Source organism: Triturus cristatus, chromosome 3_2 (genome assembly GCF_964204655.1).
Source record: "Triturus cristatus chromosome 3_2, aTriCri1.1, whole genome shotgun sequence".
In the NCBI taxonomy this organism is placed as follows: domain Eukaryota; kingdom Metazoa; phylum Chordata; class Amphibia; order Caudata; family Salamandridae; genus Triturus; species Triturus cristatus.
In genome coordinates this window covers 895,784,478-895,803,355 of record NC_140584.1, presented here as the reverse complement: position 1 = coordinate 895,803,355, position 18,878 = coordinate 895,784,478, and the positions used below count along the sequence as shown (strand labels likewise).

At 42.8% G+C, this 18,878-nt stretch overlaps 1 protein-coding gene across 2 annotated transcripts in view; it reads left to right on the top strand.

Moving 5' to 3' along the window:
- ASPA (aspartoacylase) overlaps nucleotides 1-16,426 on the top strand; it is a 167,453-nt gene extending 151,027 nt beyond the window's left edge. Inside the window, exons 6-7 of one of the 2 annotated variants that reach the window (XM_085649330.1) lie at nucleotides 2,186-2,295; nucleotides 14,012-16,426. In XM_085649330.1, the coding sequence (XP_085505456.1) occupies nucleotides 2,186-2,295; nucleotides 14,012-14,212 (311 nt within the window). In that variant the 3' untranslated portion in view covers nucleotides 14,213-16,426. The remainder of the gene's footprint in view (nucleotides 1-2,185; nucleotides 2,296-14,011) is intronic. The other variant, XM_085649329.1, reaches the window with a different exon arrangement.
- Nucleotides 16,427-18,878: the final 2,452 nt, after the last annotated feature.

Genomic DNA, 18,878 nt, shown 5'->3' with positions numbered 1-18,878 from the left:
CCCGTCTTGCAAGTTTCCTCAGCTGTTAAGATACGGTACGTTGTTTATTTTTTAAAGCACTCCACAAGTGCGTGTGCTCTACAGCTGAATTCCTTGTGTGCTTCTCACCCTCTATAGCACGTTGCTCTCTTGCCCCTAATCTTTTTTAAAAATATTTTCTTTACCTTTATTTAACTCATTCCTTTAATCTTTTCTGCCCACTCTGTTGCTTCTTTTGGAAAGTTTTGCAGCAGAGAAAAGGCAACTTCAACCTTTTCTGCTTTCAGTCACATGTGGTTAAATGTGTTGCGTGACCCTAACATGGCAGCCAAGAGGGCAGACCATCTGCCTGTTTAGCTTAGCTTGGTGCATGCACACAGCCTTCAACTCTGAAACATTAAGATCTACGAGGGTGTGAAGAAGGGAAGACTTGTTGCAGGATCGGTAACCCTTGGAGCAGGGCAGCTGCTGTGACCCGCATCACTTTCTACCCAACTATGTCTACAGCAGCGGTGACAGTCTCTGCTTGAGTGCCTGCACCTATTTTATGAATTGGGGCACGCAGGACTGTATATTAGTTCTCTTTCTGGGTGGGGGGGGGGGATTGAAAGGAGACGAGTGGCTCAAATCTGTCTAGGCCACAAAGGTCAGCTCATATCTGAGCAGTAGCAGGCACTGCACATGGTGCCGGCCACGCTGTATTACCTAGGAGCAGCAGACACCTTGATCTCACTGCACAACTCATTTCAACCCATGTGTGCGAGTTTATAATTGCGTTTAAATAAATAAAAGGCATTGTCATTTATAATGCCAATAGCTCAAACTCTCTCAAATGTGAGACCTATTGCATTGCAAATGCTTGTTTTGAACAGGTTGCACCAAGTTTGGACATATGTTGTTACTAAAAGAGTTCCTCACTGATTTTTCGTATATCTTTCTATGGTCTAAATTGCTTCTTGCTATGCCTCCCTATAGTGAACGATATACACTTAATACTCTGTGAATATTGAAATCTTGGATTCCAAGCAGTACGAATATATGTCTTTGTCCCGCAGTCTTTTTCCCCGCAGGGATTCACATCGCGGTCGTTACAACGACCGCGTTGTGATTCCGCATACCATTACTCCGCAAGTCTGAACAACGACTTGCAGAAGGGGGGGCGCTGGATGTTGGAATAGTATAATTTACTATTCCAACTCCAGTCTGTGCGAACACTAAGGAAGGTGTTGGATTTTAAATCCAACACCCCCCCCCCCCTCCGCAAGTCTGAACAACGACTTGCGGAGTAATGGTAAGCGGAATCACAACGCGGTAGTTGTAACGACTGCGCTTTGAATCCCTGCGGGGTAAAAGTTTTGTTATAAACATTGTATACCAAGCAGTACATATGTTCTTGCACTTTATTGTTCTTTGTATATTCTGAAAACAGGAGCAGCACCTCTTAATTACTTACGTTATTGTTCTAGAATGAAATTAGGGTAATTCGGCAAATGCTAGTTTTATGTTGTTGCTTTTAATCTTTGAATTTTTTAAATACAAGTTGCAGCCCAAAGCTGATGGATACCTGTACTTTTGCACTTTGTTTCTATAGTCCATGTTAACAAATTTCTCTTGCATTTACACTTTTAGGGTGTTCAGTGGAACCCCCTTTTTCTGAATCTCCATTTACAAGTGACGATATTCGTTTTTTAAATATGTATGTCAAAATTCAAGAAAAATTTATTGGGGGAGGGTTAACAGTGTTTTCAGAATCATCAATAACCATCTAGCTCATCAATTGATCGGATTTTGGAATTGTCTAATTTTGGAGCATTTTTTCCAAGAGACTTTGTTATGCATTACTTTAGTGCAAAATGTAAAAAAACTATGCACTACTGGCCTTTGGTCTTTGGTTATAGTCATCTGTATAATAAGGTGATGATTTCATGTGTTGTGTGTACTTTTATGATCCTAGAGATCAAAATAAAGTTACTTATGATGATGGAATAAAGAATGGCACAAATAAAAAAAGTCAAAAACTACAGCAACACCCAACTATGGTTAAATGATTGATAAACTGTTGGCTCTCACACTTGAATGATGCATGATACATATCCTTCTATGCTGAAATCTTTAATTCAGTTTTGTGAGTTTACATAATGACCCATTTATTTATAGCATTATGACTATTCATTATTCATAATTTTCAATTAATCACCCCTTTCAGGAAAAGAATTCCCCTCTTGTGATATTGAAGTTTACAAAATATCAGAGAAGATCTATTATCCTAGGAATGTAGATGGTGAAATTACTGCTATTATTCACCAACATTTTCAGGTATAGCATGATTATTCTGCATGTAATATGTGTGACTGTTTAGGGGAGCTGTTTTGATACTTGTGAAATTGCAGCCTAATTATGCTTATTTTTGTTTTTTGCCTTGGGAGTTCCCTTATTGCCTGAAAAACGACTAATCAGGTTATATAACATATGTTTTATACATTTTCTCAGAAGAAAAGAACAGCTTGCAGTGATGTACCCAATGATTTAACTGTCTCTTTATTACTCCAAGTCCTGCTTTTCTGATTGCACTTGTTACACTTTGAGCTGCGTCGGTGCACAGCTTACTGTGGACCTGCAAAAATACATGTGTAGTTCAGTATTGTTTAAAAATATATATATATCCTTCTTAGGAGTTCTAAAACTAGGGCGAATCTCACCCTGACTGCTACTCCTTCAGGTATCCTCTCAGCACAAGCTGATGAGACCACACAGGGCGTGTGGGGGGGGGGGGGCATAGGGACTGTGATGTGGAGAAGTAGGACTCTGGGTAATGTAGCCTATCAGTGATTAAATAATCCATTCCCCTACTATTCCTTTTTCCACAAGCCTTACACAATGATAGCATTCCAAACAACGATGACCACAGGTGAAGATAGAGAAACCATGAGCAAAACCCATGATTTTATTTCACACAGGAATAAAGTATTCTCTTTCTGCAGCACCCTGGTGCTGCAATTCATATTGGAGAATTAGGAAATTAGAGAATGTATTTGTTAAGTAGCAGCTCTGCCGATAAACAATAAAAAGATTAACTGAATTTTCTCTCTCTGTTGTGACAAAAAATGCAATGACTATGAGTTCGTGAAGTAGGCTGCCTTTGTTGCCTCAACTATCCAAGAAACTATCTTGCAATTGCTGAAATCTGCCACCCATTCCAAACACATCTCAAACACCAATGGGCATTCTATGAAATGGGAAAAGATATCCTGCTGCTGGAATAGTGGCCCTGGGCTAAAGGAAGGCAACACACTCTCCTGAGACAATGAAGAAATGAAAGGGTTTTCTAATAAAAGAGGGTACAAAATGAAGCAGGAATGTGTCTGATAATAAGCATAAATACAGCCACCAACATGGATGGAAGCCTCAGTTTTTTTAATCCTCCAAGCTGACGTGATTTTCACCAGGAGAATTATAGATCATGGTATTCCACAGATTGATATGATCTAATCTGGCGGTGCCTCTGTTAACCTGATCAATGTCACAGATTGGAGATGTACTGCCATTGATGGACATGAAATTGGAGAATCATAGGACAGCTGTACTAATGCACAATCACTTCAAGATCTCTTGCTGATCCCTGATGCAGAAGGCCTTCTCTCCTAATCTTGAAACAAGAAGAACTACAAACAAGACCTTCAAAATACCGCCACGTCAAAAGGTGCTACAGGAGTATCCCCTTGGGGGGTTACTGCTCCGGGGTATTAAAAGATTTCAGGTGTCTCTGGGCCCAAACTATCATGTTCTCATACTCCGGACCTGTTAATTACAGGCTTTACAGGCCTGGAGGCACCAGACCCTGAGTAATCTGTGGACCCGCAGGGCTACAGAAAGCTTTTGAGTCCAGTCCCCGTCCACCCGCATCCTTCCACATTGAGGGAGCAGAAGAAGCTCTCCCCAGCTGAAGAAAAAATGACCGTACCCTCTGATCATTGTATGCCCCTCTTAAACACACCAGGAGAGAAAGAAAAACTCCTCTGTAACATTTATCATCTGCTTCAAGCAGGTGGTAAATGTTTGCAGATTTTGTCCTGTTATTATTCCTGGGGGTGCAGAGACATGCAAAAATTGACCCAATATTACCAAGTACACATGCTATTATACATTCTGGGGGAAATAGCTTGTAATCTCTTTTATCTCATTGGGAGATACCACATAGCATCATTAATTACAGCCCCAGTATCTCCTCATGGAGATTACAGGGAACTTGTAATAGGGCCCATAGAGACTTAACCCTGTGGGGCATGGATGAGATGGGAAAATGAATTCCATAGCCACGCCCAACTGACACAAAAGTAGAGGCCAAAATAAGCAGGAGTAATGAGAAGTACTCACCGAAAAAGGACCCTTCTCTTCCATATTTCCATCAACAGTCTTGAAAGAGTGATGGAGTGATGGGATGGAAGGGCCAAGAGACTCTTGGGCCATGGGCACAAGAGATGACTCATAGTTTACAATGTTGAATATAAACCAGGAGACCGCCGATGTCTTGAAAATGACTCCTAGACTCATACTCTTCAGGCAAAATCTGCAACAGTGCTCCAGTCAATTATAAAACAACTGGAAGAAGGCATCATATTCTCTGATGTAAATCATATAGATAAAAATATTGTTTTTTTGGCAAGACCAATTCCTATACCCTCGTCTGCAAATCCCCTTGACTGAGAAGTCAAGTCTTGCAGAGTATTTAATATTTCTGCTAGTTTTTCAGTTGGAGAAGTTGAAACACTAAATTCGATATTTTTTATGAAAAAGGTAAAAAGTTAGCACCACAATCAATTATGCAGTATTGGCTCTCAGTACTTTCGAGCGGGGAGGTACGCGTAAATGAAGCGGTAGCAAACCATGTAGAAGAGTGTCAAAACAGAAAAAGCTGAAAACAATTGTTCAAAGCCCTTTGAGCTGCGCTTTCAAGGCCGTAGAATCGGGGGTATGGAGTATAGGCTTTCCCACAGACCAACAGAATACTGAAGTATCAGTGATATCAAATTGATCGGCCTTTACATGATCTGATTAGATACCCATTATCAAAATATTTGTTTCTTTGCACACAACTCCCAAGATAGAGGAAGTAGATCGCATTCTCCTGGTTCTCCTCAGGTCTTTCCATGACTTGCAGCAGAATGTCATTTTTAGGTCTCGCCTAGCGTTGCGTCTGCGAGACTTTTTGGGGTAGAGGACTTGAATCCCCGACCCTCATTTTCATTGGGTCGCGTCCGCGTTTATGGTAAATGCTGGCTTCCCATTGAAAAGGAGGCTACTTGGTTACCGCCCTTACCGCCCTTACCGCCCTTACTGCTTTTCGTCCGGCCCATCCAGACTGGGTCGTCTGCTTCACAGCTGTCGTGAAGCAATTTTTTATCTCAAGGGGCGTGTACACATCTGTTTCACTCAGCCGCGTGTTTATTTTTGCATCGCGCTTTCACTTAAATTGAAAGTGAAAGCGCAATGCAAATATAAACAAGCGCCTGCCTTCCTGCAATGGCGAGCGCTTGTTTAAAACTTTTTTTTCGGGGCTTCTTGCACTCCAGAAGTGCATTTTTGCTCTGTTTTTCACGGTGATCCACATAAGAAAACGAAACATTACAAATGTTTATAAGTATGAGCTGAATATATTTCCACCTGCCCCCTTCTGTGGCACAGTATTGAAAGCAAAACCAAAGGAAATGATGGAGGGAGTGTTGAACATTGCAAGCACTCACCCCCAGTCAACTGATCTGGGTTTAATCCACCACCGTTCTTTAGCCCACTCTGCCACCCCAGTTCAGACATGGCCATATGCAAATTAGTCTGACCCTGTGCCTCATGGGAACAGTCCAGCCCGAACTGCCAAGCCATGTCTTCCCTGGACCAGAAACAAGCTTCCTAGGACCGGTTTCTGGCATTTCAGCTGTCTTCAGCCAGGCTTGCTTGAATCCAGTGGCAAAGTTAGCAAGGGACTCACGTCTGAGCATACCCTGCCAACTTATGGTGAACAAAGCAAAACCAAAGGAAATGATGGACGGAGTGTTGAACATTGCAAGCACTCACCCCCAGTCAACTGATCTGGGTTTAATCCACCACCGTTCTTTAGCCCACTCTGCCACCCCAGTTCAGTCATGGCCATATGCAAATCAGTCTGACCCTGTGCCTCATGGGAACAGTCCAGCCCGAACTGCCAAGCCATGTCTTCCCTGGACCGGAAACAAGCTTCCTAGGACCGGTTTCTGGCATTTCAGCTGTCTTCAGCCAGGCTTGCTTGCCTGAATCCAGTGGCAAAGTGAGCAAGGGACTCACGTCTGAGCATACCCTGCCAACTTATGGCGAACAAAGCAAAACCAAAGGAAATGATGGACGGAGTGTTGAACATTGCAAGCACTCACCCCCAGTCAACTGATCTGGGTTTAATCCACCACCGTTCTTTAGCCCACTCTGCCACCCCAGTTCAGACATGGCCATATGCAAATCAGTCTGACCCTGTGCCTCATGGGAACAGTCCAGCCCGAACTGCCAAGCAATGTCTTCCCTGGACCGGAAACAAGCTTCCTAGGACCGGTTTCTGGCATTTCAGCCGTCTTCAGCCAGGCTTGCATGAATCCAGTGGCAAAGTGAGCAAGGGACTCACGTCTGAGCATACCCTGCCAACTTATGGCGAACAAAGCAAAATCAAAGGAAATGATGGACGGAGTGTTGAACATTGCAAGCACTCACCCCCAGTCAACTGATCTGGGTTTAATCCACCACCGTTCTTTAGCCCACTCTGCTTCCCCAGTTCAGACATGGCCATATGCAAATCAGTCTGACCCTGTGCCTCATGGGAACAGTCCAGCCCGAACTGCCAAGCCATGTCTTCCCTGGACCGGAAACAAGCTTCCTAGGACCGGTTTCTGGCATTTCAGCCGTCTTCAGCCAAGCTTGCTTGAATCCAGTGGCAAAGTGAGCAGGAATAGATGTAAGAAGCATTGGTAAAGCATTTAGGTCACAGTTTACGTATAAACGTTGTTTTTTTTCTAATGTATTCACATTTAATTTCTTCGGAATTTTAACAATGCAATTGGTCTCGCATTTGCAACAATTTAACATATTGGCATTGTAAATGACAATGCATTTTATGTTTTAAAAACCAACACGTAAATAAAAGGCATTGCCATTTACAATACCAAGAGCTCAAAATCGTGTGAATGCGAGACCTATTGCATTGCAAATGCTTGTTTAATAAAATGTACAGGTCTGCTACAAAAAAGGCACAGTCCTTTCTGACGCCTTCGTTCTCTTACTTCTTGAGATAGTGTTATTTTAGTATCACCTATTTGCACAAATTTTACTTCTTGTTATTTACATTCATTTTCTCGCTTGAGGACCCTCCATTCCAGTCTCCGTGTATTTCTTTGCATTTCCTATATATATAGTTGTTGGGGTCAGTTTGTAGGGTTAATTCAAAAAGCACTCATGTAGTTGTGTGTCACTGTACAACGAAAGACAAGGCCTCTTTTATTTCTTCTTTCAACCCTTGCTAAAATAATGCTGCTGATTCATGGCTCCAGAATACTAGAAGAGATGCGTGTTAAAAATGTCTCACTTAGGCTATACGGTCTTGATTTCGTTGTTAGAGTGTGAATAGACCTATGTGGGCTGCCTGTTTATTTTCTCTTCGTTCAATAAGGTGTGAAAATGCTGGATGAATTACTCATTATTTTTTAACCAAGGGCTGCAGCAAGAAGAATGCTCTATCTTGTTAAGTGGTCTCTAACTCACTTTGAGTTTTAGAAATGGCTTGGGCCATAAGTTAAACAAGATTGCTGGCAAAATGCATTATGCAGTGGATAAATGGATGGACAAACTTTCAAGATTCAGTTTACGAATGAACATGCCAAAGTATATCGCGGACAATTCCAATCGGCCATTTCTTCAACCCAATTCAGTGCTTAATTTGAGCCGGTGGTTTCCGGTGCTCTGCACCGACACTTAATTGCCTGAACCTGCACTTATGACAGCAGCCACATGGTGGCGCTGTTTGTGTAATTCAAAGATGAGCAGAAAAACAGTTGTTTGTTAATTCAATATACATTAACAACAGCTAATATCTGACACACAAGCCATTCTTAACGCGTTGACGGCCTCAGTAGTCTGGATTGTCACACTTCAGTGTGATGGTTAGTAGTTATGTAAGTACAGTGGCAATGTGTGGTGCAAATTGCAGTGGCCTCCTAACAAGGGCTCCAGCACTTATTTCTTTTTACAAATTAGGGACTGACCTGATGCACTGAATAATAATAAGTTGGCCAGGAACCTGGGGAAGAATACAAGAAGAGATAAGACTATAGATAGAAACACTGGTTGGGAATAGTGCCCACAGCAGCCTCACATTGTCTCAGTACTACTATGTGCTAATCTAAATACAAATAAGAGCATTTGGATTCTTGTGAGTAAACAAGTACCAGCACATAGCACAGGGAAGATTGCGTTATCAGCTTACCTTGGGCTCGGCTTGGTAGTGTTGTAACTAACCCTGGTCCAACCGAGATAAAGGCCCAGAGCCAAAGATGCCAAGTAGAGCAAGGCAGTGCTGCTGAGGTGAAACAAGGCAGTGCTGCTGAGGTGAAAAAAGGCAGTGCTTCTGAGGTAAAACAAGGCAGTGCTGCTGAGGTGAAACAAGGCAGTGCTGCTGAGGTGAAACAAGGCAGTGCTGCTGAGGTGAAACAAGGCAGTGCTGCTGAGGTGAAACGAGGCAGTGCTACTGAGGTGAAACAAGGCAGTGCTGCTGCGGTGAAACAAGGCAGTGCTACTGCGGTGAAACAAGGCAGTGCTACTGCGGTGAAACAAGGCAGTGCTACTGAGGTGAAACAAGGCAGTGCACTCACAGTTTCTTGATGGCAAAGGCACTGCAGGTTAAGATGCAGAAGTAGAATTCTGGATGAGGAGGAAGCAGAGGGAACCAAAGGGGAGAATAATCAGGCAGATCTATGGGACCGGAAGCCAAGAAGTCATGGAAATAATGAAGTGTGGGAACACAAAGCCAGGTGACAAAGTGGTCTGGAAGTGGAAAACGACGAAACAACTGGGGAATTATGCCAGGCACCTATTACGTGGTTGTGAGTTTTTCATTCTGCTTCTGCTCTCATTGCCCGAAAGTAGCATACCAGGGGTGTCCAACCTTTTCTGTAATAAGAGCTACTTATGTTCAATGAAAATCATGCCGAGCTATTCGTGTTACTCGCGCTGCATAGTGACCACATCAGACAACATTAGGTTAGTGGCCACCCCATGCAGGTCTGCCAGTGGTGATAACCTCAGTGCATAAGACAGGGTTCTCAGAAGTAATGCAAGAAAGGTTTTATCAACTTTGAATGTAGATATATTTTGAAAATGTAACCATTTTTCTCCAAACATCATCTTCTGAGCTTTGAAAATACACATATTTTCATTTTGAATAGACTCTTTTCTATTTTGGTATACCTATGATAATTCATCCAAGCAATAGTCTCTAATTTAGTAGGTTGAGTTGCACATAGGAGAGCTACTCACATGTAGCTGGAGAGCTCCCAGTAGCTCATAAACTACTTGTTGGAGACACCTGTACTACACTAATCCTGAAGTGGGGATCACGTGTTTCTCATATTAGTTTCAATGCTCCCCCTCTTCAATTACTTCAATGCATGAACTCTCCTGATATTATATGAGGGTCCACAGCCTAGATTAATGACTATACGTACCTTAATCTTAATATGTTCTTTATTTCCTGACATAAGGCTGCACCAAAGGCAGGTTAAGTAAAAAATGATTTATCAGAAATGTTGTGAAAATGTTTGCTTTGAGTTTCAAATGGCATGTTGGCTGATGTGGCTTCCCTCCCAAGCTGCCTGTTGCCTTTGTGTATTTTGTGTTACTGTCTACCTTTATAACACTGAACAGAAATGTGCTGTTCTTGTCCATGTTTTGCAGTGCATCATTGTGCTTCGTTTTCCAATTCAGTGAAATATTTTGGGACATGTTCTGCTCTTGTGTTTCCATGCATCTCTCACATCTATTATATTGTCTGTAGGCATAGGATACATGCATGAGTGCCAACAGATATCACCATATGCTTACCCCATATTAATGGAGAGCAAACCTTTGACGTTCACAGGTGCAACCATTGCCATGGCGCACAATGTATGCAATAACTAAAATATTCACCTAAAGGCCATACAATATATCAACACGTTAGCTGACACTCAAGACAATGTGGATGAATATATAGGTTGCATGTGATATTTTGTTCCACTTGTATACTTGTGACTACCCATCCTCAGCCCTGTTGAGGAAGTCTATTAAACCCACCTACTCTCATTAATTGGACAAAACAACAATTCAACACATTATGTGGGATGTGGGTCTTAGGTCAATTAGGTCTATTATCACAGATCCATAGGGTAGTCCAGGCAAACACCATCAGTACCAATGTATGTGCAAAAGTGTAGTGTTGAGCTGTTGTGCAGGTACTCTTCGGTTGGTATGGTATGCTCCTGAATACTTTGAATGAGTACGGCGGAATATACTGATGTTTATCCTAGAAAGTCCTAATTTAGTTTAGATTGAAGAATCAGTTTGTAAAGGTGCGATATTAATATCAGGAACGGTTTGATGATAGTCGCTAGGAGACTTCTCCTAGTGCAGGCTTCTTCTACTTACAACAAATATCACTTCCATTAATTCATGTGATGTCTTCACTTACCACAATGATCCTTTCTGATCATCAGCTCTACCTTTCTGAATCCCATTTCCACCCTCTAGTCCCCATTAGACCAGGATAATTCCAGCCTGGGACTACTCCACTGCCAGTAAATTCAAAACACATCACCGTGAAATTGAGGCATTAATATTCGACCAAGAGTCTCCATTTTGAAAGTCTAATAAGTAAAGTGTGACATTGATAATCACTCACTCTCAAGCTACGACCACCTTTATCTTCTTACCACTGACACTGACATTGTCCAAGGTGGAGTCTTGTTGTGGTCTTATGCCTTCTCAACCTGATTGTCCTGGAAAGGCATCCCATTCAGTCCCAGTATGGAAATTGCCGGCATGTTTTTCATTGCAAGCAGGGATCTGTTATTCTTTGTAAAAGAGACATAGAGGGATAGGTGCAACAGTACCAAATAAATTTACATTAGTGTTGCAGTTTTGTTTTCAGCAACTAGTGTCATTTCATGTTTAGGTTTGAGTGTAGCTGAAGATGCAGCATGGAAAATGGAGCAAGTGAGACCATGATTAGCCATTTCTTTATGTTTTTCTCTTTCCTGTAAGACCCTCTTTTTAACTCCCTAAAATGTATAAGTGCTTATTAAAAGTGTCACTAGATTAATGGTATATCTGCTTTACTCTAGCATAGGACTGAAGCAAACATCTCCGATAAGTATCAATATCTTCACCTTTTCATCCAGCTCTCCACGTGGATATCTGCAAATTGCAATAGTTTTTAGAGGCCACCATATTATTGCATCTCAAGCACTGCTGGTTTTAAAGACTTTCCAATTTCTCTTTGAAAATGTTCTCAATCTGATTGTTCAACCTCAATCTTATTGTTCACATCATTCACGCTCTCACCGACAGCATTAACATATTTTCTGATTCCTCCAAAGTGCACCAACAGATGTTGACATATATTGATCAAGCCCTCTGTACCTTCTTCATTAATCTCTGACAACAGATCCACATTAAATGTGTGGAATCAATCCTCAAAGCCCATTTTTTGTGAGATGGGACCAGACCATGATATCCATAGCTGTGTAAGCGTAAGGCAGCATATCTCAGTCAGTATATGGGTCTGACTTTGGTTGCCCAATGTTTCCTTCTGTTGTTGGGATCCTTTGTTGGGTGTAATGGAACAGGCCAGTGGCTTCAACTGTGTGACCCATGACTTCTGTCACTCAGTATGGAGTGGTTTGTCAGCAGATGTAGTAAGGGCTTTGGCAGTCTTCCAATCCTGTGACTCTGTGAGGGCTTTTGGCAGCCTCCCAACCTCCCTGCACATTGTGGGCTTTGGGCAGTTTTCCAATCCTGTCACTCTGTGAGGTCTCTGACAGTCTTCTAACCTCACTGCACATTGTTGGCTTTGGACAGTTTTCCAATCCTGTCACTCTGTGAGGGCTCTGGCAATCTTCTAACCTCACTGCACATTGTGGGCTTTGGACAGTTTTCGAATCCTGTCACTCTGTGAGGGCTCTGGGCAGTCTTCCAACCTCCCTGCACATCTTGGGCTCTGGGCAGTCTTCCAACCTCCCTGCACATCCTGGGCTTTGGGCAGTTTTCCACCCTTCTTGTACATCCTGTGCTTAGGGTGTTCTATAGCAAAAGCTAAAACTGGATGTAGAGAGGAGCAGCAGGTACCTAAAGCACAAGCTGTGTGGACAGAGCTGAGTGTTGATTGTCACTGCACACAGGGTGAGGCTGGGACAGGAAGTTGGCTTTGGGCACCAGAATGAAAGCGGTGCCCATTACCGAATCGTGTAGCTAAAAACAGATTGGGACACATTTGCGAAGAGAGGCAGTTTTGAGCTTGTAAAGACATGCTGAATATTTTTTTTTGCAGGAGACTGCATAATTTGTAGTCGGTGGAGGCAACGTTTTTGGTAAAATCAAAGATATCAACAGTAAAATCTGGCATGCTAGATAATAAAACAAGCCCACTCCTTTGTACAGAGTACTCTTTGGAAGTCATAGCATCTCTTTCAGATATTTTAAAAACATTCTTAGCTGCGTTTCATTGGATTGATGTTAACCGTTTAGCTTTTGCTGAATGCATCTATTATTGTTACTGCTGGATCAAAATGTTATATCTGCTAAAAATAAAACAAATAAACACCTTTCAATCTTTAGGTGCTCTCTGCGCCCGTCTGTATAGTGATGTGACCCTGAGGTGGTCATCACGTCTGTGTAGAGTGTGTCTAAAGTATGAGTTTTTGGAAATTCAGACCAGCCATTGGAAGGTTTGGGCTTTAGGAACTCTTTGCTCACACCACTCTGTACAGTGGGTGCTTTGTGTTGGTCTTCACATCCCTTTTGTTGGTTTTGTGTAGTCTTTGCTTTTCATCTCCAGAGCAGGGTTGGGGCAGTGTTAGCATTTTTTCCTGCAAATAGATGGGTCTGCATTTACTGTAGTGGTACCTATACTAAAGGTATATAGATGAAGCTTCTGCCACACAGTAACATAGCACCCTTGTCAATGAGTGAATGTTGAAGTTCTGTGAATCATCCACTATTTCCCTTTGGTCCAGGATATGCATGCAGTAACCTAACAGTTTCCATACACTATATTTTCCCTGTGCCCTTTCCCACTTGGGGCTTTTAAAGTTTACCGCTTTGGGAGTCTACAAGTGCTGATGTCTACAACTCTCCTGACTGTCTAATTTGAAATGAACTCTTTCAAAATAGTGCAGCTCAGTTGTTACTCTTGAGCCAGAAAGGTGCATCTCAGACTATCTTTCACTTTACACAAGATTCACACAAGTGGTCAGTGAACTATTATCAAGACTCATTTGAGCAAACCATGGTCAACTCTGGTTGCCTGTGAACATCTTGAAGATGTCCTGCTGCATCCAGATAGCATCTCAGATATACGAACAACTCACATTTACTCCACGAAATAAGGGCCAAATAGGTTCTAAATGTTGTGATTGAAGCATGGAAGTTTGAAAGTTCACTGCCAAACGTCTGATTTTTACTAATGGCTGTGCTTGCATGTATTTACCTGTCATCCTTAAAGGCTAGTTTTGGATGGAAATAAATCTAGTTGTACACAGTAATCATGTCCTGCCAATAACTAAAATGGTTATTATCAGTTGTGCTATTTTGAAAAATTAGTTGGGCGCATAATTCTCACAAAATTGTCACTAGTGTGTAACATGCATGGCAGGATATATGGAGAGGTGTGTCTGGTGGTGAGTCAAGACTTCATAGCTTTGCCACTGCTTGTTTCAATTATAGTATGCATAATTACAATTTTAAAGAATTGTGCTTTTTTGTTTTACTCAAGGATCAAGACTGGCAGCAGCTGAATCCAGGTGACCCGGTATTTGCTACTTTTGACGGGGAGACAATTCCTTACGAGGGAGACTGCACAGTGTGTCCTGTTTTTATCAACGAAGCGGCCTATTATGAACAAAAGCATGCCTTTACAACCACCCAGAAAGTGCAACTTGCTGCAAAAAGCATTCAAGTCTCCAGGCCAACGTAACTTACATGCAGCCATTCAGTGCCTAATTTGTGAAAGAAAGAGTGCCAGTGCCTGCAACACATCTCAGAAGCCCGTAGCTGGTGCAATTAAACATCGGTGCAAGGCTGGTAGTTTTAAAACCACCTCAAACCTTCCTCTTAAATCCACTACCAGACACTCCCTCCCTCTTTATCTAACTTCCGGAGGTTCCTGCTTCCTCCTTTTTTGACAGTTTTGCCGATTTGCTCTTCTTTTGTCTTTCCTATATGTGTATTGTTTTAGGTCTCGCCTAGGCAGCGCATGCGCTGCATGCGCTGACTGTTCAAGACATGCTGTATCTAGAATATGGGCTTGAAGCACTTGCCATGTTTTCTATTGGCTCCTGTTAATGTCCTTTGTAAATGGCTGCTTGTGATTGGTGAATATGGTTAATTCATCCCTTCCTTTTGCTGTTTCAGACCCTCCCAGCAAACTGTCCTGTTACATGTATTCTTCCTGTTTTTGTAAATTTAGGTATGTTTGCAGCACAATTCTTTTTGTTTGCCTTTAGAGCCCGCTCCCGCCTGAGCAGTAGAGTGCAGGCATAGAACGCTGCGGGGGCACACAGCGTCACTCTTCGCAGGCTCCCTGCTGCACCATAACAAAAGCTCCATGTGATGGCAGCTCTGCCACAGAGGGCATTTCTCCAAAAGAGAGGTATTCTAAGACTTTGCTTGGTATTGTCTTCCTGGAATATTATTGACTGCCGGGAACTATGGCAAGCGTTTCTCTTTTCCTGACACAATCCTCACCAAACAGTATCTGTATTTCCTTTTATACTGCATGGCTTTTTAATCATCGCTGTGCTTCCTATCGCATTCTTCACGATTGCAGGGTGCAACATAGAGACCTGCAGGTCACAAGTTTCAAACTTTGTTTAGCCAGTCTTTCCTATGTACTACTGAGCTGGCTAATGAGCTGTATTCAGTTTGCTTTGTGTGTCATGTTTCTTCCTCTTCCTCTTATCCCCACTCTCTCTGTCTCTGTCTCGTTCCTCCTCACTTGTTGAAATCCATGTCTTCAATAAATGGCTCTTACACTCTTACACTCTTTTTCCTCTCCTTTACTTTATTTGTTTCCCTATGAAATGGATCCCATTTTTCTATTCCAAAGTGCAGCCTCGGGACGGAGAGAAAAAAAAGGTTCAAAATATGAAGACTAAAATAAAACCTAATTAAAGCAGGACAGAGTGTTTGCAAAGTGGCCATATTGGTTTTATCCACATCCACACACATTAGCACCACTTTACAGAGTTTGCCATAGAAGCGCTACTTTTTTTTTCTCATCTTTCTTTGAACAACATTGTTTTTCTCGGGTGGTACTGTAATACCTGGTTGATGTGTAGAGTGGAAAACGTTTACTATAATCCATATCAGCTGTTTTCCTTTTTTCTAGTATTTATATAATCTGGACCGCGACTCTATGTTCAGTGATGTGGTCTTTTCGACCATACTATTTATGTTTTGTAAGGATATAAGCAACAGACATTGAAACGGGTCACTTTCGGGCCCTGTAGTCATGTCCTTATCTTTTCAGGCAAAACACTCATTGATTTCTGAATAATGAAAGTGTAAAAGAGCTAAGGTAACTAAGTAGTTCTGCTTACATTTCACATGCTTTACTCAATCTTGCACTCCCTATGTGTGTTTACTTTTTCCAGGATGTTGTTACTCTTCTTTTTCAGGCAGCATATTACTCTTGTCTCCCCTCCCTCAAACCGATTTCCCATTTTCTGGTTCTCCAGTGTTGCTAGGCCATACAAATGGCAATAGCGCTCTGCAAATATGATCACTCCACTGCAAATAAAAAAGCAAAAGTAAAAAACGTTGTCGTTTTCAATGCCAAGAGCTTTACATTTCACCAATGCAAGACCGAATGCATTGAAAATGCTTGTTTCCTTTTGTCTTGGTAAATAAATGATGTGAAAAATAAATGCAGGCACCCAAAATAAGTGCAACTGTCCTCCACCGGCAACCACCGGCTCAAATTTAGTACTGAATCTATTAGCAGACAGTTATTCCTTGTCTTTTTAGGTGGCTTTGTGGCTGACAGACAACTACATGATCTTTTTTCATAGTGTTTGCTTCCTTTAGCTTCATTCAGACCTAGTAAAATGGATGCTTACCATGTTCATTTCAAGTAAAAGCCATTCAATTTGCAGTTACATAGGCGTTACTTCCATGGTTTATTAGGTTATGGCTTTCAGGATGTTTTAAATTGTTGATTATGGAGTAAAATATACGTGGAATAATGTAATAATAATAATTTATTTTAATTAATTGAAATCATTTGATATAAAATCTTAATTTTATACATAAAGTGCAGAAAATTAAAATAATTCCATTATAGTGTCACAATAAAAATGTAGCTCATTTAGGGTAAAGTGCAATAAGTGTTTTGGTCAGTTTCAGAGGCACACATATACATTTTAGTTTTAATTCATGGGTAAATATTCTGCACATTTTCTATGTGTTTTAAAACAATATTTTAAATTTTGGAAATCTACTAATGAGCATGCCAACATTGTAGTCAGAGCACAATGATGAAATGAGTAATTCTAATCCTAGTTGTTTACGTAAATCATTTGATTTCACTGTGCCTTCAGTGACTGTAGAGCCATTACTTAGCAATAAACTAGATATCATTTGTGTTAATATGTTAACAATCATCTATTGAAATAAGATGTTCTTTCTTCCATTTTAATTTAAATTGAAAGACACTAATACAAGCAACCGGTGTGAGAAGTTGGCCTGATATGTAGTGCTCACTATTCTAGTGATCACTGTGTATCATTCCAAACGACCCTTATTGATGATTGGTTGTAAGTCAACCTTTTAGACCAGCTATCCTAGTAGCGTGGATACGAGCAGTCTTTAGGCTAAACTCTAGAGGGCGTGTTAAGCCAGCTGTTTACCATCACATATACCCCTTGAACACCAAGTGAAAGGACACCACACAAGTTGTTATGAAAATAAAAGGATATTTATTTATAACAAGACTACCCTGGCTCTTTATGAGTCAGGGAGCTAAGCACACTACAAAACTCTTAGGAAAATACTTCGGTTGCACAATTTACACAAAGGCCCGAGGGGCACGAGAAACCATCTACACTAACAGTGAAATGCGAATGGTAGAGTCTGGAGGTACTGATTCCGGAGTGATCCGATCAGTGGGACTAAACGAAAAAGGAACTGGACACTTGTAGAGCGAACCTGCGATGGAGCACCGAGATGCTCGAGTTACCTAGCCCGGAGGCTGCGGCTGCGTGAAGTTCGTCAAGGTGTCGGGAGTCCTCGTGTAGTCTCAGGAGCCTGAAAGAAGAAGTTGCTGGCAGGCGACCAGTGACGATGTTCAGAGCGATCCAAGCCTGGATCGGTGGTGAAGGAAAACCTTAAAGCAGAGGGGACTCAGTTCTCAACCGCTAGCCAGCGATCGTGTGGGTACCAGGAGGGTACCGGCTGAAGTCACCTCGACCAGGTGAGTGGGTGACGTCGGACTCGGCTGTTCCTCGGACCAGGAGGCGCGGCGGCGACCAGGATGGAGGGCGAGCTGTCCCACGAAGGTGTCTGCTGTCGATGATGCTGGGCCCAGGAAGGGGCAGCGGATCTTGGCAGTGGCCACCCAAGCGGGGGAGTCAAGATGGCGTCGGGAGTGGACCAGGAGGGTCCGTGGTACTCCTCTGTTGAAGGGGAGCAAGAGCCAGTCTGGAGCAACCAGACTAGTGATGAAACAATCGTGGTGCGTCGTGAAGAGGGCCACAAGCCGGTCGGCAAGTGGTCGAACAACGCGGTGAACAACAAGGAGCGGAAGGGCCCCCACGCAGATCTCGGGGATGCTGGGGAGGCAGACTTCGATGCTGGAGCTGCTCAGGGTTAGGGCTTCTCAAACCCTAGGTGCACTCACTCGAGGGTCCCTCGGTGGGCGTGCTAGATAAGCGTCATGCAGGTTCTGAAGATAGCCGGTCCCTCAGGTCTCGTCACACCTACGACTCTCAGCTGAGCTGATGAGGGAGGTAAAAGGTCAGAGATGGCAGGGAACTCGGGTCTCGTCGAGCTGGGCAGTCATGATCCGTAGGAGAGACTTACAGCAAACCGCAAGCGCTTAGATGGTGCCTGCTGGTGCAGGGTGGCTACTCCTTAGCCACAAGGGAGAGTCTTCAGAAATAGTCAGGAGTTCCTTTCGTGGAAAGTAGTTCGTGATTCGGAGTTATCCGATTATCTGATTATCCAATTTGGGAAGGGGACTCGCTCCTACCTTTATTCTAAGAAAAGGGGGTTGGCCCGTGACTAGGTTCTACCTATGGGTGGAGCCAGGAGGGGGGTGGTTACACCCCTATCCTTTGTCCGGCTTCGCGCCAGCTCAGGGGCTGGTGTGCCCCCGAAACTGGTTTGAGCCGGGCTATGCACAGTGAGCACCGGGGTGCCACTGGCAATCACCTTCCTTTCAGCCCTGCCTACCTGGGATACACAAACCCTGTCTGGGATGGTGCTAACACCGCCCTCGACAGGAAACCCTTTGTCCAAGCTCCCTTCGCTGGAAGGTCTCCCAGCAGCAGGAGGTCAGACTTGTGTCTGGTGGCAGCATCCATTTTGTGATGCTGAGGCTTGAGTCAACTTTAACCGGGGTTCAAGGTTACTTCCATGTCGTG